This window comes from Ochotona princeps, chromosome 19 (assembly GCF_030435755.1).
Source record: "Ochotona princeps isolate mOchPri1 chromosome 19, mOchPri1.hap1, whole genome shotgun sequence".
NCBI classification, from domain to species: Eukaryota; Metazoa; Chordata; class Mammalia; order Lagomorpha; family Ochotonidae; genus Ochotona; species Ochotona princeps.
The window spans coordinates 7558693-7581546 of record NC_080850.1 but is presented as its reverse complement, the minus strand read 5'-3'; the positions used below and the strand labels follow the sequence as shown (position 1 = coordinate 7581546).

General features: G+C 46.2%; 1 protein-coding gene across 2 annotated transcripts in view; it reads left to right on the top strand.

Annotated features, from left to right (window-relative positions):
• Positions 1-22854, top strand: part of DOCK2 (dedicator of cytokinesis 2) — a 526535-nt gene that overhangs the window by 366913 nt on the left and 136768 nt on the right. For both annotated transcript variants that reach the window (XR_009247240.1, XM_058677931.1), the window contains exons 36-44: positions 260-300; positions 4640-4730; positions 5505-5624; positions 10185-10274; positions 12375-12479; positions 14752-14893; positions 19050-19131; positions 20322-20406; positions 21459-21545. Coding sequence is in view for 1 of the 2 variants with exons in the window: in XM_058677931.1 (XP_058533914.1) it covers positions 260-300; positions 4640-4730; positions 5505-5624; positions 10185-10274; positions 12375-12479; positions 14752-14893; positions 19050-19131; positions 20322-20406; positions 21459-21545 (843 nt within the window). In the remaining variant the exon portion in view is untranslated. The remainder of the gene's footprint in view (positions 1-259; positions 301-4639; positions 4731-5504; positions 5625-10184; positions 10275-12374; positions 12480-14751; positions 14894-19049; positions 19132-20321; positions 20407-21458; positions 21546-22854) is intronic.

Below are 22854 nucleotides of genomic sequence, written 5' to 3'. Positions count from 1 at the left end.
CAGCCCACCTCTTAAAGCCGCATCTAACTCAGGTGGCTGACAAACTTCTGTCTCCTCTGAGTGGCAGAGACCTGGCTTTTAAAGCAGAATCTCCCCAGGGAGGCTGTGGATGCATTGAGCAAAGTCATTGTCTTGCTACCTCCCCTCGCCGGGGTGTCCAGATGGTAAACCTATACCCTCCTCTGTCACCACACCCACCCTCTCCCCTGGTTACTCTGCAGAGAAAAACACTCATCTCCATTTTTCCTCCTCTGCCTAGAATTTCTACAAAGATAATAACCGGGAAGAGATGTACATCAGGTAAGACTTTTTATTTTCTAAAACCCAGACCAACCCCAGGCACTCCTCTGCTCAGTGCATGGATGGCTCCTCTTGTCAACACTCACGCCCTCTGATTCCTAGCACTCCGCCAGACTCAGCCCTTCCTCTTGTTCAGAAAACTGCTGTAGCTCTGTGGGACCTTCCTGTCCCCCTGTGCCCATAGGTCAGGCTTTCCTTAAAGGTAAACACCTTGGGGGCTGTGCTGGGGACTTGCATTTGCATTTGGTCCAGGATGGCCTGTGAAGACACTGGGTAAGATCCTCAGCTAGTACAAGTTTAAAGGGAGGGAAAAAAAAAACCAAAAAACAGTAAGATTGTGAAAACTTTTTTCTTGGCAGTTGAAGGATAGTAATTTGAATATGTCTTGAAGTGGCTTGAGAAGGGGGGAGGGATTAAGATTAGCCTGGAGCAAAGAAGTCCTTTGCCAATTTTTCTGAGAATTTCATATTGTCTGTTGTGTAAAGTTTTCTCATATTATTCTATTTTTTTTACTCATTAGGAAAATAACAAGTACATATTACCAAAACAAAGCTCTAGAATACAGATAAGCCAAAAAATGGAAACAGATTTTTATCATCCATATTTATTCCAGACTTTTTATATTTTAATTATTTATATATAAAATTCTATGCATAGTTTTTTTGCAAAAAATGAAATTGTTACTCATAATAATTTATCCTTTCCTTTTTTATTTACTTGACAAGAACTCCATGTCAATACATCTATTTCAACATTACTTTATCTAAAATTATAAAATTTCCTTTCAAAATGTGCCACGATTTATACAGTTAGGTAGACTTTTGGCACTGCTGTTAGGAGGCCAGTAAAGAATGCCAACCGCATCTTCCAGTTGCAATCTCTTGCTAATGCAGGTCCTTGGAAGCTGCAGATGGTTGGGTCCCCGACACCCACATGGAGCCATGGCATTGAGTTCCAGGCTCCTGATTTCAGCCCTGGCCCAGCCCCAGCTTTTGTGGGGAATAAAGATGTGAACCTGCCATTAGGAGTTTGCTTTCTCACTCTTTTCCCTCTCTCTTTTGTTCTCACATAAAAATATGAAAGTACTTTAAAAAAATTTTACATAGTCAAGCTATGTGGGTGAACATTTATTTTCCAACCTGTTTTTATAATAAATAGCACAGCAAAAAATTCCTAACATTTGTGGATATATCCTTTTGTGCTCATCCTTATGAGGTGAGCAGTTGTGAGGTAGAACCACCCAGAAGGTCAGGGACAGGGTATTTAAAAAGCCTTTGACACCCTTGGTCTTGGGGCAGAAACTTTGGGTATAAACTCGCACTCTTGTCCTTGTAGATATTTGGGGTATTCATTTGGCCCTCTTCCAGAAACAGGAACTATGACTTAGGGAACAGATAACTGTGGACTGTCCTGAGCCTAAGTACATGTACCCACATTAGATACAGCTTATCATAGTAGAACAAATATTTGAGGTCTGGAAGACCTGCTTCTTTTGTTTGTGACCCTGGAAAAGCAACTATAGGAATTAGTTGAGGCTTCTGGTCTGTGGAATGATTCCATTCCGCCTTCTGCTTTGAGGGTTAAAGAAGATAATGTGGGTGATGTGCCTGGCGCATGGTTGCCTCACTCCAATCTTTTTTTTCTTTCTCCTTCTCATTTTAGAAACACAGATGGTGAATTCCAGACCTCCACAAGCTTTGGAGACTGGAGGCCCATAGCAATCTAGGAAAAGCATATTTTCCGAAGTCAGACATTGCAAACAGGGGATGGTCTGAAAACCTGTTCTATTTGGCAGGCATCATATTTTTAAAACAGTTTTTTTTATTGGTTGCCAAAATTGTAAAACCTAGAGATTTTGCATAAAAGTCAAAGTTTGCTCCTTTTCCCCAAATTCTGGGAAGGTGTGGTAACGCTAAACTCTTATTCTTTTTTGTGACTGTCATCTGAACTGGGTAGTGAAAGCCCGTCCAGACACCAACCTAAGTCCTGTGGTCCTGGCGCCATCACCATTGCCTGTTATACTTCACCCCACTCACTTCCCTCAAGCATCTGGCATAGGAGTCTTGGGTTAGACCTCCTTGGTTGAACTCCTTGGGATGTCATGTTTTGAGGTTGTCAACATGTCATCAAACTGCTGAGTTCACAGAGGATGAAAGAGGGTTCTTTGGCCTATTTTGGAGCTGGCAGCGCAGGGGAGCTCTGCTTCTGGCCGCTGTGTCCATGCTGTTTGGACCCTGCCATCCATGGGTTCCAGGAGCAAGGGCTGATAGGAGGAGCTAAGGCGAGCACAGGCCATGAATGATCACACACAGGTGTCTCTGGACTCCAGTCCTCTGCCAGGGGACCATGTGTCATTTTCCCAAGGACTTTCTGAAAGCTGAGGGGGACAGAAAAGCCCTGTCTCTGGAGGCAGAGGTGGTTACATTAAATCTGGCATCTACCCATTTCTGACTCTATTTTAACATCTGTTTCTACCTTCTCACCTCCAAAATATGGTGAGGGGGATGAATTGGGAGACTTTACGGTAATAAAGCACTCAGGTGTTGAAAGAGTAAATTGACCAATGATTCTCCCAGGCCTCTGCTCCTCCTCTCTCTTCCCGTTCAGAGCTTTGCCCAACTTGTCATGCTATAGACAACTTCCCGGAAGCCCCTTCTCTCCCACTTGGATCAGTCAGCCTCCCCACTTCCGCTGCCAACCCCCAGTACCACAGACCTCTCTTTTGCAACAGTTGTTACTGCTGTATTTTCACAGTTATTTGTCTGTTGATTTGATCTATGTCTGTCTCATAGAAGATGTCACCAAGCAGTAAGGTATTCACTTCTGCCAGGAGTTTCTCACTAATGCCCCCGGTACAGCCTGGGTGCTCAGGACCACTTTGCTGGATGAAGAGTGGATGAGCAAAGGTCCCTAGGGTGGCTGGACTCACTAGTTGTCCAGTTACTAGGTGGCCTTCCTTCCCATTCCAGTCTCCAGTAGCCACTACCGGAGGCTACCTACCTCTGGCCCATTTCTAGGGATCCTGGCTTTGGATCCTCCTTTACAGAAAAGCTTTCTCCTTACAGGACTCTGAACCTGAACACTGAGTTTTGCATTCAGGGTAGATGTCCTGTATCCCCCGGGGGGGACAGTGGGTCAGGAGGAATCCTGGCAAACTCAAACATTTTTCCCTTCACTGGGTCACCAAGACTTGGGTTTTAATCAATGCCACTGACCACATGCAAGTCACCAGGACCAGGTTATCTGGCTGTGGATCCTGGTTCCGATACCAGTGAGACTGCTTTATAGAAGAACCTAGCTAGGTGATGACAGCTAACAGCTGTCCTTGCTCAGCATCAGCTACCAGCCTAGCAGCCAATCACCTTCAGCGCCTACAGCACTGATCAGCACTCACACTGTTGAACACTTGCAGAGTCTTTGATATGTCACGTGTGATCTGAGTAGACCTTTAGACGCAGGAAAACTCTATAAATAGTTTCTATAAGTGTTGCCATTTCACAGATAAGCCAACTGAGGTGCAAAGAAGCTAATTCACTGCCCCCTAATATCTGCTATGGATCAATCATTTAAGAATTCACCAAAGCTCCCCTTTGTTCCTTTCATCCATACCCTTCCACTCTCTTGTCACCCTAGGGTCTAGAACTAGCATGTCATGTTGCAAGGAAAATAAGGCATGAGAAAGTAATTGTTGCTGTGCATTCACCCTCCCTGTTGACAGCTGGCATGTGAAAAGTCATTCTCTATCCCACCTTTCCTTTGTTGCCAGAATATGCACTTTCTGAGAACACTAAAGAGAGAGTGGGTGCCACCCTTTACAGGTGTCATGGCTGAGTTGTGCTCCCAGAATCACACAGCAAAGCAGTGGGTGTCACATTTTTCCATTCATTAGCACGTAACTTCACACTTATTATTCATCCCTCCCTTTCTTTTCCTGACCTGTCGTACTACCTTGGCCAGAGCCTTTTGGACCACGTATAATGTGGGGTGGGTTAGTACTTGACTTTATCAGGCCTTGATGTTCCTATCTAAAAATGGGAATTCCCAGTAGTGCCTCTTCATGGGCATCAAATGGCTGGAGGCACCTAAACATGTAGCACAGTCCCTTGGACCATCCTGAGTGCTGGGCAAGTGCTAGGTTTTGTCATTGCTACCATCCCCACTTGGCAACCCTCCCCTCCGTTCACATACACACAGGACTGGCAGGTCAGGGTGGAGGACTTCCTGGTGACCTGGAGAGGGGCCTGGCTCTTCCAGTGGCCAGTCAGTGGTCCTTCCTGTCCCTGCCAGATACCCACCTTATTGTTGCACTTGACAACTCAGCCTGTGTTCCCCGAAACAGGTACCTGTACAAGTTGCGTGATCTCCACCTGGACTGTGATAATTACACAGAGGCTGCCTACACGCTCCTTCTGCACACGTGGCTTCTCAAGGTACTGACCCATAGCATCAGGGGGATTCAGGCTGACACACCCCCATGAGGCTTTCCCTGCAAATCCAAGAGAAAAACAGAGAAAAAGATCATCCAGATAGAGTTGTTGACCAGCTACTCTCAAACTGCAAATTGCAGGCTGCTGCACTGCAGCTGACAATTTTATCCAATCACCTTGGGTCCTGAGTGACCTGCCCATTTAGCCCACAGTAAACCCCCCAAGATGTGTTGTACCATTTTCTATAACTTCCTGTTATCAGCAGTAAATCATTAGCATGCCCACTGAGCTGTTTTTCTTCTCTTGAAAATGTTGCTAACCCTGGACAAAGAATAATTCTCTTTGGCTTTTGAAGAGCCAGCAGCTTGTCTTATAGGGGTTTGGAGATGATCCTACCAGCTGCATGTGGTGAGCCAGTACAGAATCAGACAAGCACTACAGAGCCATAACCAGGAGGCACCTGAGAAGTGGGACTCACAGCACACCACCTCTGTGTGTCGCTGCTGACACCAGGGCAGTAGGGGGAGCCAGCAGAAAAATGATTGACAGGGCTTCATCCTGCTCCTCCACAGCATGGTCCTGACAGCTCATGTTCATGTCTTTGTCCATTGGGAGGTCAGTGGGTAATCATGTCCAGGAGGGCAGCTGTGCAGTAGTGCCCTGAGTTTTCAGAAGTGAGCCAATTTGGGGATAAAAGAAGATGGAGTTTAGTGAACAATGGTTCTGCTTCTAATCCTGGAATCAGCCCGTGTGACCTGCTGTGTCCTCTGTTGGCAGTGGTCGGATGAGCAGTGCGCATCACAGGTCATGCAGACCGGCCAACAGCACCCTCAGACACATCGGCAGCTGAAGGAAACACTCTATGAGACCATCATAGGCTACTTCGACAAAGGAAAGGTAAGGTGATTTTGCCCCTTCTTGCTCAGTGGGCACTCTGGCCTCTACAAAGGATCATTGTTACCCATCCTCTCCACCCAGTTCATCCTCAGGTCTCTCCTGAATTGGTCAGCTATCCATCCAGATCCTAAATGCATTCACTTCTCCCCCTCTCTCTGCTTATACCCATTTCTGTCACCTCTATTCTGGATATCAATGTCACTCCCTTTGGCACAGCTGTAGCTCCTAAGCTGTGTCCCTGTGTCTTCCATCTCTGTCCCTCCTCTCCTTAGAATTATCCCTCACGTAAGAAACAAGCTAATCAAAACCACATGTTGTATCATGCCATTCTGCTTACTGTCATCTCATTGGGTCCCACATAGGCCCCATGTGGGTGGGCATCTGACACAATGGTTAAAACGCAACTCGAGATATCTACATCCCATATCAGACAGGCTGCCTTGAGTCCTAGCTAGTCTATATCTTTGTTTACTTTTTTAAGATTTCTTTTTATTTAATTGGAAGGTAAAGTAATGGAGGGAAGGAACAACACAAAGGGAGAAGAGAGATTGTCCATCCATTAGTTCACTGCCCAAATTATTACAAGGGTTGGAGCTGAGTCAAACTGAAGCCAGGAGCCTGGAATTCCATCTGGGTCTCCCACATGGGGGCAAGGGCTCACATACTTAGCATGTTGTCCACTGCTTTCCCAGGTGTATTAGCAGGTAACTGGAAAAGATGTGAAACAAGCAGAACTCAAAAGGGAGCGCTAATATCAGATGCTAGCATTGTAGGTATTGAGTTAACCCACTGTGCCACAACATTGGTCCCACAACTACTTCACTTCCAATCCAGTTCCCTGCTAGTGGGAACACTGTGTTGCAGTGAGTGATGGTCCATGTTCTTGGGTCCCTATGACCCACATGGGAGACCTACACTGAGTTCTGTTTTCCTGGTGTTGGCCTATTCCAGACACAGCTATTATAGGAATTTGAGAGTGAACCAGCAAATGGAAGCTCTCCATCTTCTCTGTGTCTTTGTTTGTTGCTCACTCCCCAGTAAGATAAAAAATAAAGAAATAATTTTTTTTAAAAGATGGACCCACAGGAACTGTGTGCTGGCTACTTCTCTCAGTTTCTTCCTGCCTGATTTCCTCGTGTTCACATACTCAGTGCCAAGCTCCTTTCAACCCCAGCATGTTTGCATTTGCTTTTCCCAACTTGGAACAATCCTGCTTCAGAGCTTTTCCCTGGATGGTTGTCTCCTTTTCTTGTTCAGGGCTTTGCTCAGATGTCATGTCCTTGAAGGAAGTCTTCCATAACCACTCCTCAACAAAGCAGCAGCACCCCAACTTGGATCACCCTCATTCTTCTGCCAGATATCACTTCATTCATTTTGTATTGGTTTGATTGCTGCCTGGCTTCCCACTTGAAGATGCCTCGAGAGCAGAGCTCATCTTGTCCCCTGCAGAATGCTTAGAGACTAAAACACAATCTAGCATACAGAACCCAAGGATCATATGTCAGATCCATGAGTGGATTGAATGGACAAGTGATGAGGTGCCATCCTTGACTTTTTAACAGCAGGTTTGCTGGGTTGAGTTTGGTCAAGAGGCTGCACAGACCAACTAATGCCCAGCTCCAGTCTCCAGTGGACTTTTAGGAAATGCAAGCCCAAGTGCCGGCATTCATCCAGTAGGAGATGGGCACGCAAGAGTGCCAAGTGCCCGCACTCTGGAGCCAAGACACCCAGCCTTCACTCCTTGCTTCTCTACCACTCGCAGTTGTCTTGCCCTCTCAGCAATTCCAGCTCCCGTCCATAACAGGGAGAGACCACTTGTGCCTACTTCCTAGTTGTATTGTGAAAATTAGGTGAGAAAATGCATGCAGAGCACCTCGTGTAGGAACCGGCACATAGTAATATCTTGCTAAATTTTAATTACCATCCTGTTGGCCCTATCCTGCCATTTCCTCTCTCAAGCCTTTCACAAGTCCTCAGGCTTACCTACAGCCCTACCTCACTTCTAATTGCAAGACTTCTTACAGTTCATCAGGATGTAATTTAACACTCCATTTTGCTCCATCCTGGCACTGCAGTCCGTTGCCTATGACTCGGTCCTGCTCTCCCCACCTTCCCTGGAAAGATAAAATGAGGTAATGTCTGTAAAAGAGCTTATAAATTCTTCAGAGTTGAGCCATTTGGGGAAAACTGCAAAATTTACTATTATAAGTCTCTTGAGGGCACAGGCTCTCCCATTCCTTGTACCTCCCGCCCTGATGGCAGCAAGGCAGGCTTCTTATTTGTTTATCAGATAGCTAGAAAAGTCTATTGCAATGTGGGAACCCTCAAAACATATGCTGGGTTTTGTCCTCAGCCAGGTATTCCATTCAGCCCATTCTGCCAAATGAAGAGAAGGTGGCACAAGCCCAACCTCAAAGAGCCGTTTAGTGGGCAAAGCAAACATGGCACTAGTTATCTTTACTGAGCAAGGTGTTTTGGTATTGTACAAGGACAATGAGGAAGATGTCAAGGGACTGGGTTAGTGCTGGAAGCACAGGAAGGAGCAGATGAATACCATTCACCCTGAATGCCACTGCTGTGGAAGCTTCTAGAATGTTCCCCCCCACCCCCAGCTTTCCTGCCTCACACCTCCTCAGAGAGACTCATTGCTCCACACACACATTATGTGTTTTTACTTTGCGAGTCTATTTACTAACCACCTGAAAGACTTCTCTTCATCCCTCAAAATTCATCTATCAGCGCTGTTCCCACTTAGGTTTGGCAGCATCAAAAACTGTTTCTTGTCCATATTTTGTTTAGAATTAGTTATTCATTTGAGGAATTCATGAGACAAAGAGAAGCTTAGAGAGGCTTAAAGTGTGAGAGAGCGAGCGAGAGAGAGAGAGAGAGAGAGAGAGAGAGAGATTCCAGTTGCTGATCCACTCTCCAAATGGCTTCAATAGTCGAGGTCTGGGTCATATTGAAGACCGAATCCACCAGCTCCATCTGGGTCTCTCACGTGGAGGACACAGGGCTAAGTTCTTGAGCCATCTTCCACTGCCATCTCAGGTGCATTAGCAGTGAATTAGATAAGAAGCAGAGCATCCAGAACTCAAACCAAAATGCTCCAAAATGAAGCCATCCCAATATGGGATGTCAGTGTTGCAGGCAGCAGTTCATCCCATTGTGCAACAGTGCCAGTCCCTTATCCTTCTTTGTATGTGCTCCGTTTCTGCAGACCACTCCAGGCCTAAAATCTAGCAGGTGCTCCACAAAATAGGAAAGAAATCCCAGGCCCCTGACTTGCTGCCCTGGTCCCTTGATGATCGCTTAACTCAAGGGGAGAGCACGTCTTCTCCCTATCCTTATGATGTTCATTTGGCAAAGAACTCCCTTTTGAGGCAGACAATCCCTGGTCTGCCCAGGGACGTCATCAGATCCCTCTTGTTCAGTGTGTGGAGAAAAAGCCCGGCCTAGTGTGAAGACTTGGTTCCTCTCGGCACATAAAGCATCTTTATGCTGCTCACTAAGCTGTCCTCGGGTTTGCAGCTGAAGCTCCTCCACTCTGCCGTTGGTCTTATTTAGTTTTATGCTTGGATGCAGAGAGCACTTCTACTGCACAGCACCCACTGCATTTTGGCAACCTCCCCTCTCTCTTCCCATGCCTCCCCCAGCTTCTCCATTTAGGGGCTTTCTCCGCTTTAAACCAAATGTACACTCTAAGGGCCAGCCCCCGAGATGGGCAGATAGCCAGCCCGCCCTGTAGCTCTACACAGCTCCGCAGAGGCCCCTGACCCCCTTAAGTCTGGAATGGTGTGGGAAGGATGTTCATAGACTAAAGACAGAGTAAAAAAAAAAAAGAAAACCCATCCTCTACACCCAGATTTTTTTTTGTTTCCTCAATTTTTTTTTCAAAGATGGAAAGAAGCCTATTTTTAAAAGGTCTGATTTTGTTTTCTTTAACACTCTATCACTTCCAGCCCTACCTGCTCTCATTCCCACATGCCATAGCATCTCAGTAGAAAGGGCCAGTTTTAGCAGAGTGGAAAGATGCCCAGGAGCCCTAATAGATCCCAGGACTGGCCCCAGTTCCACCTCCAGAAACTGCCTGACCTTGGGCCACTGTCCACTCCTCTGTTGACTATTTCTCTTTAACCAGTAGATCCAACTTGTACACTGAGGAAGCTGAAGCAAGCAAGGGTTTCATTTTTGAAGCACTCCCAAGTCAGGGAGTGGAGTTACACACCTGGGCTTGCATCCTGGCCCTGTGTCTTGTTGGGTCCTTGACCTGGGCTATCTCTTTTGCTCCCTGAACTTCATTTCTCAACTGGCTGTGGTTTATTGCCCTCAGCATAGTCGTGAAGCTTGGCCCTTCTAGACCTACTTCATTGTTTGTCCTAGGGTGGGAGGACAGCAGTGGATGGTCATTGTTTCCCAGGAATCCTCCAGCTCCCTGCTATATCAGAACAAAGCATGTAACTCAGTCTCAGGTGGCACAACTAGGCATGGGTCCCTTCCTTAGGCTGAGCCTCATGAACTTGGAGGTAGCCCTTAACTGTTGTCTCTGTGACTTTGCTACAGATGTGGGAAGAGGCCATCAGTCTGTGCAAGGAGCTGGCAGAGCAGTATGAAATGGAAGTCTTTGACTACGAGCTACTCAGCCAGAACTTGGTAAGGTGTTTGCTCCCCAGGAGAGTGGGGGACTTGGGCAAGGGGCAGGAGGCCAGGCATATCAGAAATGGGAAAATGGCAGTGGTGCTGAGCAAAGCTGTACTGAGTGCATCCCCTCCATCTGGAACAAAGTCCAAAGGAAAGCATTCTGAGAAAACTCCGCAGCCACCTTATCTGTCCTGGAACATTGAAGTACTTGCCTGGCACTAGGGCTGCTATGGCCCCTGCACACCCAGTAAGTGAACACTGTGCTACATTCGCACTAAAAACTCCACATATCAGTAAACCAATTAAATGAAATCACAACTTGGTGCTTTCTGATGAATGAATGCATCACATTAAAAGTCTCTTCATGTGGCTGTTGCCTCTAGCATGTCCATGCTTGTGATCTGGTGGAGAGAATGCAGGGTCGGGGAAACTAGTCTGTCCTGCGGGTGTTGCCAGACCTGGGGCTCAGTGGAGCGTTAGGCTCTGTAGGGCAAATCAAACTTCTTGGCAACTCTGTATTTATTGGCTGCCTGAGCACTAGGACGTCAGAGCCCCTTCTTAGGCCAGTCCAACTATTTCTGGGGAACTACAGAATGAGTCAATGTTAGGAAAGGATTGAGAGCTTTTTCATGGGGAGAATAGGGGGCTGGGGTCTGGTGATCTTATTGAAAGCAACTGAGCCATTAACTCTTTGCTCTGTGTCTAACTATGTGCCTAGGCATGCACTTGCAGCAACACACAGCTCACAATCTGCCCTTGTATCCACTTACATAAACTTTCCGAGACATGAAGTCATACGTGCCTTCCAAATGTGTGCAATCACTCACACACAACCCCCAGTACACACTCATGCACACACATCCCTGCCTCCAGTTCCCATTGCACAGATACCTGTCTGGGTCCACATACATCTTCATACTACACCACACTGAAGATGCTATTGATTGTAAGGTGCTCTGTTCTATTTGTAATTTTTGTTTGAAAGGCAGAGAGAAAGAAATACAGAGGGAGATCATTTATCTACCAGGTCATTTCCCACCAGGGCTGGGCCAGGCTGAAGTTAGGACTCCAGAATGCAATCTGGATCTCCCTTGTGGATGGCAGGGACCCAAGGAATTGGGCCATCATCTGCTGCTTGCTGAGATGTTCAGCAACAGGAAGCTGGAATCAGGAGCAGCCCGGACTGCAACCCAAGCACTTCATTATGACACGTGGGCATCCCAACAACATCTTAAGTATAGCCCCTAAAGGCGTTCACACTATTCTTTCTATGTGCTATGTCTTGATTTCTTTAGGGGCAATTCCACTTATAAGATGCCGTAAGAGGTACAAAGTAAGACACAGATTGTCTTCAGACACGTCAAAATATGAAAAATGCCTGTTAGAGTTGGTGGATTATGTCAGATGCGCAGACACTTACACACCTGTGTACCCTCTAAACACGGAGCTGAGTGCTTGGGGTGGGAACAGAGTGGTGATGAAGGGGCCCCTGGGCGTGTCTAGGCTCCCTTCCGCACCCTGTATTGAGACGACATACCTTTGTCTCTACAGTGGAGATGCTCATGGGTTTGTTATGAGGATGATGCAGGGAAATGAGCTGGTGCAGGCAGGGGATTCATAAATGACCCAGGAGGTTGTAACTGTAGCTACTGCTGTTGAGATCGTTGGTGCAGCCATAGCTGCGTGAATATATTTACTTGGCACACTGGTTCTGGTATAATGGTAATCTGTTTCCACTTGTTTTACAAAATTAATTGTTTATTGATTTGAAAAAGAGACGAGAGAGAGAGAGATTTCCAATTCATGCTTCACTCCCTCAAATACAACAGGTGGGGTGGGGCCAAGCTGAAGCCAGGAAATTAGCACTCAGTTTGAGTCTCTGACATAGGTGGCCATCACCTACTGTCTCCAGAAACACACATCAGCAGGAAGCTGGAATTGGGAGTGTAACTGGCACTTAAGCCCAAGTATTCTGATAAGGGATTGGGCATCACACGCTGCGTCTTCACCACTGCACCAAATGGCAACCCTTTGAACTGAATGTGCCTTGGATTGGAGTGTGCTATACAGGTGTGTACCTGTGTGGTTACCAGCTGTGTGTTCTTCCTGCAGATTCAGCAGGCAAAATTCTACGAAAACATCATGAAGGTCCTCAGGCCGAAGCCAGACTACTTTGCTGTTGGATACTATGGCCAGGGTTTCCCCTCCTTCCTGCGGGTGAGTGTGTGGGTAACTCAGAGAGCAGGCTGGGGTCCCACACAGCCCGACATCTCTGCAATCCCTCTGAGGATGTTCTTATGCTCAGAGGCTAGTAGCTCAAAACCATGCTTTCTTCTGGCACCAGCACGATCATCATCATCACCATCACTTGACTCCTGAATCAGTTCCATCCCCTCCCCCACCATACTCACTAACATCCGTCACCTGCTGTGTTTCTCTACAGAACAACTCTAGCTGCCTTGTGAGGTAGTGAGCTCCCCGTTACTGAAACAAGATATTCAGAGAAAGGCTGGACGATGTCTGCCACCCCGGAGTTGCTGTAGCACAATCCGTAGGCTGTCTCGTCTCAGGGCCAACAGTTACTGAGGATCACAAAGAGCTTCTATAGTCATAGATGCCCTTTGCTTAGATTTGCCATATGAAAAATGAAAGCTGGGAAATGTTAAACCATTTTTCAATTGATTTAAAAATAACAATAGCATATTGACATAAACCACAATTTTAAAATATTATGTATTTCGAAAGAGTTACAGAAAGAAACAGAGAAAGAGAGAGAGAGAGAGAGAGAGAGAGAGAGAGAGAGAGAGTCTGTCATTCACTCCCCAGATGGCTGCAATGGCCACTACTGGACCAGGCCAAAACCAGGAGCCAGGAGTCTCCTCCTGGTCTCCCATGTGGGCAGCTGGAGCCCAAACACTTGGGGCCATCTTCCACAGCTTTTCCCAGGCCAACAGAAGGGAACTGAATCAGAAGAGGAGCAGCCAAGACAAAAACCGGTACCCATGTGAGACACCAATGTCACAAGCATTAGCTTAACCCATTATGCCACACTGCCATCTCTTATGTTTTCTAATTAAGGAATCATGGAAAAAGAGTGTGGCTATCTTATACTTCCGCAGATTGTTTTAATGTCTGGTGAAAGAAAAAAAGACTGCTAGGTTTTCATATCTGCTTCTACAATCTGTTGCCAGTACACGTCATTCGACTTCTAGAAATATCCACTAGGCTCTCATGAGAGAATAGGAGTGAAAAGGCAAGTAACAGCTTTTATACTATTATGAAGATAGTGTGGATCATATAGGCCCCCAGAAAGTTCTTAGGAACTGAGCAGTTCCTGAGTCACTGCTGTTGTCAGTCTTTATCTGCCACGCAGTGTCGGTTTTTGTCACCTGCAGGGTCCTTGCCAATCTGTGAGATTGTAGTTCAATTTGTGGGTCAGGAAGATGTAAAAGAATTAGCAAATCTTATCTCTGACCTCCCTTGATTTATAGTCAAGGAGATAAATCACTCACTGTTCACGATCAACGTGGCGGGCAGAGTGGACTTGTAAGAGAGACCGCATCACAATAATACTCAGGACAGATGCTAAGGGTTCCCCAAAAGAATGAGAGGTGGCTCCTCAACCTGACTGCATGACAAAAATGCCATGGGGAACTTGTTAAAAATGCACATTCCCAGGCCTACCTCCCGTAGATTCCATTTCAGCAGGAGTGGAGGGAGACCTGGGAATATGAAGTTGCAAAGGTCTTCTAGGCTCCTCTGATGATAGAATTGGAAGCACAGGTAAGTACAGACTTAGGTTTAGGCAGAGGAACTAGAGGGACATTTGAGACAGCAGTGATGGCACAGATGTAATCAGCACTATTGATGTTTGGAATCTAATGATTGTTGGTTCCAGAGACTGTCCTGCGCATTGTCAAATCATGTGTTTGGCAGGATCTATCCACTAAGTGTGTGGAACGCCTCCTACCCTAGTTGTGACAACCAGAGAATATCTGGATGCTTCCACTATGCCTTGGCAAGGAGTACAAAATCACTTCCATTTGACTGCTTCTGGTCTCAAAGAGACCAATGGAAGGGTTAATGGGGGCTTCTCCATGGGTTTGGGGAAAGAACCAGGCTAGCCCACAAGCCCCGCCCTCAGGAACCGAAGGAGGGCAGGAGGGAAATTTTGTGACCCTGCAGATAGGAGCATGGATGTGACCCAGGACAAGTTGAGCAATTACTCTGGACATTGTGCATAGGGATGTCCAAGAAGTCACAGCATCCACAGTCCTCTTCCCCTTGGAACCAGGCTTTTCAAGGAAGCCGTGTACTCAGCCAGGTCAGTGACACTGAGTTCTTCATCCTGGTGGGGACAATGAGGAACAAGAGATCTCATGCAGGGCTTCACAGCTCCACAGGTATCTCAGAAGCTCCCAAGATTTGCAGGGTCCATGTCTGCCATGCCTGGGCCCTGGGATCATGGATGGATGTGTTTTCTCCGCAGAACAAAGTGTTCATCTACCGAGGGAAGGAGTATGAGCGAAGAGAGGATTTCCAGATGCAGCTGATGAGCCAGTTCCCTAATGCAGAGAAGATGAACACGACCTCTGCCCCGGGGGATGATGTGAAGAATGCTCCAGGCCAGTGTATCCTTGCAAAATGCCTCCAGCGCAGGGTCCATGCATTGCGCAGACTGCTTGCTTTAGTCACACAGCTGTGTTTTCAGGCTCAGAGCTGGTGCTGTATTGATTGCCACACTGCCAGCATCAGGGCACAGTTGGGGTCCAGAGCCGTGCATGCAGGTTTTCCTTCTGTACATTCTCCCAATCTCGTATGCAAATGTGGGTGTGTGCCAGGGGTGGGGGGAGAGGGAGTTGGTCTGTATTGAACATGTGCAGATGTTTATCTTATCATTATTCACTAAACAATGCCCTGTCAGAGCTACTCCCAGAGCCTTTACATTTCAGGAGAGATGATGAGTAATCTAGAGATTTAAAGTCTACTGGAGCATGTACGTAGATGCTTTGTAAATAATGCATCATTTTCTAGAAGGAACCTAAGCATCTACTTATTTAGGTAGCTACAAGACATTCTGGAACCAACTCCTCTTGGATTCCAGGGGAGCATAGTGCATGCTAAATGCTGCATGCTTTGATGATTTCAGTCGCTTATGCATTCATTCTTGTAATGATGTTCTCAAGCCCTGACTCTATGCCTGTGTTGCACAAGGCACTGGGGATGCACATTCACAGAGTATTCCTGTATTCAGCGAGCTCGCTGGGTAATGAGTAAAAGAGACAGAACAATGAATCGTACTATTAAGTATTTATTTATAAAAATATGATTCATTACTAGAGGAAGCCTTGCCAGGGTATTGTAGTTGGGAAAGCAGAGAAGGCTTCCTTAAGGCAGATCATGTTTAAGGAGAAGAACCAGGCAAGACATGGTGGGAAATGAGGCGAGCATCCCAGACTCAATGGGAAGGAGCACAGCAGGTGCTAAGGGCTGGAATTAGAACACTGCTTGTTCTAATCAAGTCTGAATGACTAAGTGAAGCCTTTGAGGAGTTCCATGTTATGACTGCTGGCTGGTCAACTTTGTTTCTTTCCTCACCCCCTCACTCCCAGCCACCCAGACTCCATGCTGACTCTTCAATATGACCAACTTCTTCCCACCTCTGGGTCTTTGCCTTCTCTCTTGCCCCCCCCCCCCCAGTGGGACCGCCCTTCCCTGAGTCCTCACAAGACTTACTGTTTTGCACCAGTTGGATCCTAACATGGCATCACCTCTTGGAAAAGGCTGCCTTATCTAAGTGGCCTTTTCTAGACTTGACATGACCCTCTTATCTCACACCCTGGTGCTTTTCTCAAGAGAATGGACCTCAATCTGTCATTATTGCTTGTATGGGTTAGAAGTATGTGAAGGTAAGCTCCTCAGCGGAGACCCTTGCCCAGCCTTATGCCCCGCAGGAATCTCCCATCTTCTGCAGCTTAGAACAAAGTTATGCTGAGTAAATGTTTGTTGTTTAGTAGAGCAAAAAACGCAAGAGAGAAATAAAAGGAAAACAGAACTAGACGAGTAGAGAATGGCAGAAAGGGGGAGCCAGACTTAGAGAATACAGGGTAGAGTGGAGGGCAGGAAATGGTGATGATGGGGTTGGTTAGAGTGAAATATGAGAGTCTGCCCAAAAGTGCACAAGAGATGGAATGACAGGAAAAATTTGTTTTGGTGAAAAAGTTTTTGACATCAATGCATAGGAAAGGTCTTCAAAAACTTCATGGAAAGCACATATTAAAAAAACTCCACATGGATTTCCATTTTTTGGCACAAAAAATAAACACTTTTTAAATTCCATTTTTCATGAACTTTATAATGGGCACTGAGGTCACAGAATGTGGCATCTATATGGATTGGGAGCTGACCCATTAAGCACGAGGCAAGGCTGACTGCTGAGCCAAAGGGCATGGCCTTCCAGCCTGGCTCCCTGCATTGCACCTGTTAGCAAAGATTAAGTTATAGCCTTTAAAATGGGTTGACAGGTTGCATGGCTGCTCTGTGAAGCTTGCTGAACATTAATCCACATTTTTCCCCTTGAGTGATAAATATTCATCGGTGACCTTTTCATTATGCCCTCCTGTACCTCTTGCCTGCCTTAACATGATTTTTGCAGGAGGAACTGCAGTGGGCTGTGGCCTGGCTAGATACAAAAGTGAGTATGCTTAGATGCGACACAGGATCAGACTCAATGCTTCCCTGAATAGACAGCCCAGGGTTGACTGGCTCTGTGGGTTTCTAACTTGGAGTGGAGGCAGAGGGCATACGTGACTGGGCCAGATCACAGCATAGGATCCTGAGGCTGACTCGGTTGCTGAAAGCAGGTGGTAAAAAAATTGGGAGGGGGGGTTGACCTTTGTGACATATCCTTTTCACATGGGACTCAGAGCTTTCCGAGCATTATTTGTTTAAACTCTATTACATCTTGTTTGGTGAGCGGTACGTTTCCCTGTTTCATAAACAAAGAATATGTGAGCAGAGAGGTAAGGCAGTTTTCTTATTTTTACAAAACCAGTTAGTGATAGAGTTCATATTTGAGCCCCACACAGCCTATTATTGCACCATCATTTACAAAAAAAAAGATCAATGAACAGAATACTCTTGTTTTCCACATAGTAAGCATTTTCCATGCATTGTCTCAATTTATCCTCATGATAAGTCTGTATCATTGCTCTCTTCACTTTGCTAATAAGGAAGGGGGCTCAAAGAATTGCAGCAGCTTGTACGAGATCACAGGCTATGAGTGATGGAGCCTGGATTTCAACTCAGGTCCACATTTTTGTTTTTTTGCCAAGATGTTGGTTCTTTCTTTATGCTCTGTACTCTTGCCTTCACTTGTTAAAAAGTTGACAGACTACTTAGGACAGTGATCTATTTGTCTTCTTTAGGATCCCAGGTGAGGAAAGACATTGGACTGCTAAGGTTCTTTGTAAAAGGGCCTTTGTTGCACAGTTCCATGTATGGAATCAGCAAATGGAATGGAAAACTAAGCGGGCAACCTTGACTCCAGGACACTGGTGTCACAGGCTTCCCCAGAACAAGTCTGGCCTTCTTCACAGACCAAACCCAGTGGCTGAGACCAACATATATGACCCAGAAAACCAAATCTAAAATAAAGGTTGGCAATTTATTGGTAGAGGACAATATAGGAAATATTTTAGTCTTTAAGTGTCATGTGCTTTCTGGCATAACTGCTCAACTCTGACGTTGCCTTGGGCAAGCAGCCACTGATAGTACATAAATAGATGAGCGTGGCTAAATTCCAATAAGGCTTTATTTATGGACCCTGAAACTTAAATTTACAGTTTCCACACATCACACAAAAATTCTTTTGGTAACTACTTAGAAAAATAAAAACTATTCTTTGCTGGGATGATATGGAGTGAGTGGTCATCCAGATTTAACCAAAGGCCGTAGTTTGGCAGTTCCTGCTCTAGGCTTCAGCCACTGTGGTTTCCCTCTAAAATAAAGCAGTTGATGGAATGACTGGAGAAAGAAAGCTGAAGATTGCAAAAACACTTCCATTGAAATTTATCATGTGAGTTAAGCATTACCTTTGCTGATTCCATGTAACAGGGAGTTCCCTTTAGCATAGGCATAACAAGGATATATCCCACATCGAACCTCTCCAGCAACTGGTGCCCATATCAGGCACCCATCATGAGACAATTTTTTCCAATGAGCTTGGACAGGGCTGCCCACCATCCTACTGCAGACAGTTGTTTGCAGTCTTTAAGTGACCAGAAGACCACCTGTGAGCAGCAAGTTAAGCATCAAAGAATTCTGAGCTCAGAGTTTAGAGACCTATGTTAAAGTCCTGCTCGATTATTACAAGGTGTGTGATCTTCAAAATGTTGCTTCTCTGACTTCCCCAGAGAAGTGAACAATGCCACTCACTGGAACTAGAGAGATTAAATGAGATCATGGGAAGATGTGCTGTGCAAATGATTGAGAACTGTATTCATAATGGGAACACAGAAATGTTAACAGTAATCAGAGTCTACCAACCAACTTGGTTAGCAGGAGCAGAGCCCAGGGATAAGGTTGCAAGGCAGCAGATAATCTGATAAGGATAGAAGTGACTGCTAACTGTTTCTTAGGACCTAGCAATTTGATGTCAAATACTCAATAAAAGCATGGACCCAGAAGGGCTGGCCTGGGAAATCCCAGCTGACACCTGCTACAATTGGAACTACCCTGTGTTCAACAGACTCTTTTTGAAGTCCTCCTTAACTCCAGGGATTCCAGACATCCAGTGCTTCACTGTCCAACCTGTCTTGGATGAACACCCTAGGTTCAAGAATAAACCAGTTCCTGACCAGATTATAAAGTAAGACTGGCAACCTATGGGGGGCAGGAATGGGGAAAAACAACCCCAGGGGCTGTCTTGTGGAGCTGATGGCAGGTCCTGGTGCCTGTCTAGTTCTTTCACTGTCTTAGTCTGTCTCCATTTTTTTTCCCTTGGTAGAAGAATCACCCTCAATTAGCAGCGACAAGGCTAAAGTCAGAGAAGGATGGGAAGGACAGGGTAGCCTTGCAGCACAGCGAATACTCAGTAAGCTTCAGTGAGGTTCACTGAAGTGAATGCCTATAGCTTGTTGCTTAGGTTGTACCCAGAATGACCTCCAAAGAAGCTACAGCCAGAGTGTGAGCTGCACAGTTGATGACAGGTAGGGTAAGAAGCAGGGCCACCCTGCCTATGCTGAACATGTGCTTGCAGAGTGACATCTTTCCAGCATCCATTCATTGACAATGGATGTGTTCAGATGAAGGGACATTGGAAGGATCAGCAACGAAGGCAGGGAGTCAATCTATTCAATATGAGACTGCAAAGCCACTGATGAGGCCATGAATTAGGGCTTGTAACACACAGGCTGCACACCTCCCAAATGCCCTACTCACTTCTAGGCCCCAAGTACCTAGCAGCAGAGTACCTCTGGTGTCTGAATAAATCATCCCATCTAGGTGCGCCAGTAAGAAACAGGGTCAGCCAGCAACTCCTCACCAGTGCCATGGCTGAGAAGATATAACTTCAGTTGGACTTAAGCTTCCCCTGCCTCTCTCCTTCAGACAGCCATGGACAGAGCACAGCAAGACAGCCAACATAGTGCCCTCACAAAGATTCAGAAAGAGTGCTTTAAGGAGTGCATCCTTAGAGAGCTCCCTGGGGGACGTAAGGCTCAGACCTCAGGTGCATTCAGTGGGGCCACAGGAAATGATGACCCAGGTCATGCTCTGTGCATTACTAGGAGAATTCCAACTACCTAGACCATTTAGGATTGCCACTTCTCTTGAGGGCCTAGGACAAGCCCACTTTCCAGCATCTCCTTGCTAGGAAAGCTTATGTAAGAATCACTTGTATGAAGCTCAGAACACAGGCTGTCATGTTAAATCCTAGCTCCAGGATGCAACCAGATCTGAAGCTTACTGTCATGAGCCTCTCTGGACAGTGCAAGGTCAGGTCAGGTGTCAGCAAGCTGAGCTTGGCTCCCAGAGTCTCAACCTCTTCCTTTCTTTCAGCTTTTACAAATCCAACTACGTGCAAAGATTCCACTATTCCCGGCCCGTGCGCAAGGGAACTGTGGACCCTGAGAATGAGTTTGCTGTGAGTATTCCTCCCCGTGGCATTCCCCAGGGCACCTTCAACCACCAGGGCATGCATCTGTCAGCTTCAGAGAGGAAGGGACCAGGTGGGCATTTGTCTTAGCAACTGAAACCAGTGGACATGCCTGCATCCCACCCCAGAGTGTCTGGATTAAAGTGCCAGCTCCACTCTCAGATCCAGCTTCGATCCTGGGAAGCAGAATTAAGAGCTCAAGTGGGCTGCTGCCAGCCATTTGGCAGATCTGTCTTGAGTTCTGATTTTGACCTGGTTCAGCAGTGGCTGTTTTGGACTTTCAGACAGTGAACCAGTGATTGGAAACTCTCTCTACCTCTCAGATAAATGAATACAAAGTAAAAAAAAAATGGGAAGGACTTGATCCAAGGTCAAAGGAAATAACACTAACATCTCAGGATCCTGTGGCACCCATCATCCCTTTTGTGGGGTTGGTTTTCTTGTGTCTTGGGCCTTTACTCTTTCAAGGTGGAACCTGGAGCCTTGAGTCAGAGGCACATTTTTAGCCACAAGACAGTGTGGCATTTCTAGGAGGTTAGAAAGGGTTATTGGCAAAGGGGAAAGGCTCAAACCTTAAAGGAAACCCCAGTAAGAAGGCCCACAATTCAGTTATCACTACATGTGTTTCCTACATGGGACCCATCTCTTGTACCCAAGGGCCAAGACTAGTATGAGGAAGGGATTTCAACACTTGTAGCTCTTGGCCTTTGGGAGGGGTCCTTAATATTTTGGAATCACTGTTTCTTTGGGAATCTAATGAATGCTGGGGATCTGGCTCCCTAGAAAATAAGCAATGATCACGTTGACTGTTGCTTGAAAACTCAGACATTTAATAAATGCAGGTCAACAGTTAACTTAGTCTGAGTCAGGGGAGGGTTAATGCTTCTTGATGAGAAAGAATTCTCAAGGGTAAAAGACAAGTGTGTTTGTGATTTTGGGTTGGAAGGGAGGCCTGGCTGTGCGGTGGCCAGTCTGCCTTAGGAACGAGGTCTCCTAATTATGTTGCTTTCCTGCCCTCGCAACTCCCACCCACGGCACAGTCCATGTGGATTGAGAGAACCTCCTTCATTACGGCCTACAAGTTACCAGGGATCCTCCGCTGGTTCGAGGTGGTCCACATGTCCCAGGTGAGTCAGGATACGCTTGGGCAGATGCTCTTCTGCTGTGATGGGCAGGGCACAAGCCAGTCTCCAGAAGGGTTCCAGGCATTTGAAAAGGAAATGGGCTTTTGTTTGAATTTCAGTGTAGCTTCCAGAGTGGCTGGCTGCTCTGATTTTTTTTTTTTCAAGCATCAGATATATTCCAGTCTCACTCCTGCTGCAAATGGAGCATTCCATGGATTCTAGTAATAAAGCTGATGAATGGGCAGTTTCCGTATCAGGCCCAGTTGGCAGAGGGCCTGGAATTCTGTTCACTCGGCCACTCCCTCATACTTTTCTCATCTCTGTAGACCCTTAGTGCATCTTTGCAGAATCCCACAGTGAACCTATTTTATAGCTGGATAAACAGGCTCAGAGAGGAAAAATCATGCAGAGCCAAAGCACTGGCTGGAAACCACTTGTATGAACTCACTTTTGCAGGTAATATGCAAGCATTTTTTTTTTTGTCTCAACACAATATGGCTTCATGTACTCAGACAGCTAAGAACCTTGCATCGCCCATGACACTAGAAAGGGTTAGCGAGGTTGTGAGGAGGTGGGAAGCATGGGGACATAGTCAGGATGTCTTGACTGTTGATTCATTCAGAAATATTGCGTGAGTACCTGACACATCAGGCACTGATCTGAGACCTGAAAATTCTACAACAGAGCTTACATTCTAGTTGGGAAGAAAAACCAAAAAATCAAAGTCAATGTATGATATGTTGGAAGGTGGTGACCGTCATGGAGGGAAAATCAAACAAAAGACGGGGAAGGGTAGCTATTTTAAATAGGAGAGCCAGAGAAATTGATCTTGCTAAAATAGCTTCTGGCAAATGCCTGGAGAAGGTGAAGAAGTGGTCCAGTCTCATAATGAGAAATGGGCCATCCCAGCAAAAGGAGCAGCAGCTGCAGGGACCCTGTGTCCAGACCATGCTTGTTCCTGGTGAGGACAAGTGGGAGTTGAATAATAGCAGTTTGATAGGAGATCATTGAGAGCCTATAAACCTCAGGAGGAACTTGGCTTTTCCACTGAAGAGACAGAGCGAGCTGAGGAGGGATCTAATCTAATCCCTATCTAGCTACTCCACTATCAGCCCTGAGATAACCCCACATCCTTTCTGGTGAACCCACTAGCTCAGTGACCCTCCCGTCTCCTATTCATAGACATGGCCTAGACCTTGGGAACATTACAATGATGATACCGTTGCAGTAGTGTTATCCTCTGCCCACCACATCAAGTTAAGTTTTGAAAACAGAGCTGGGGTGTTGGCAAAATAATTGGCCTGCTGGGGCC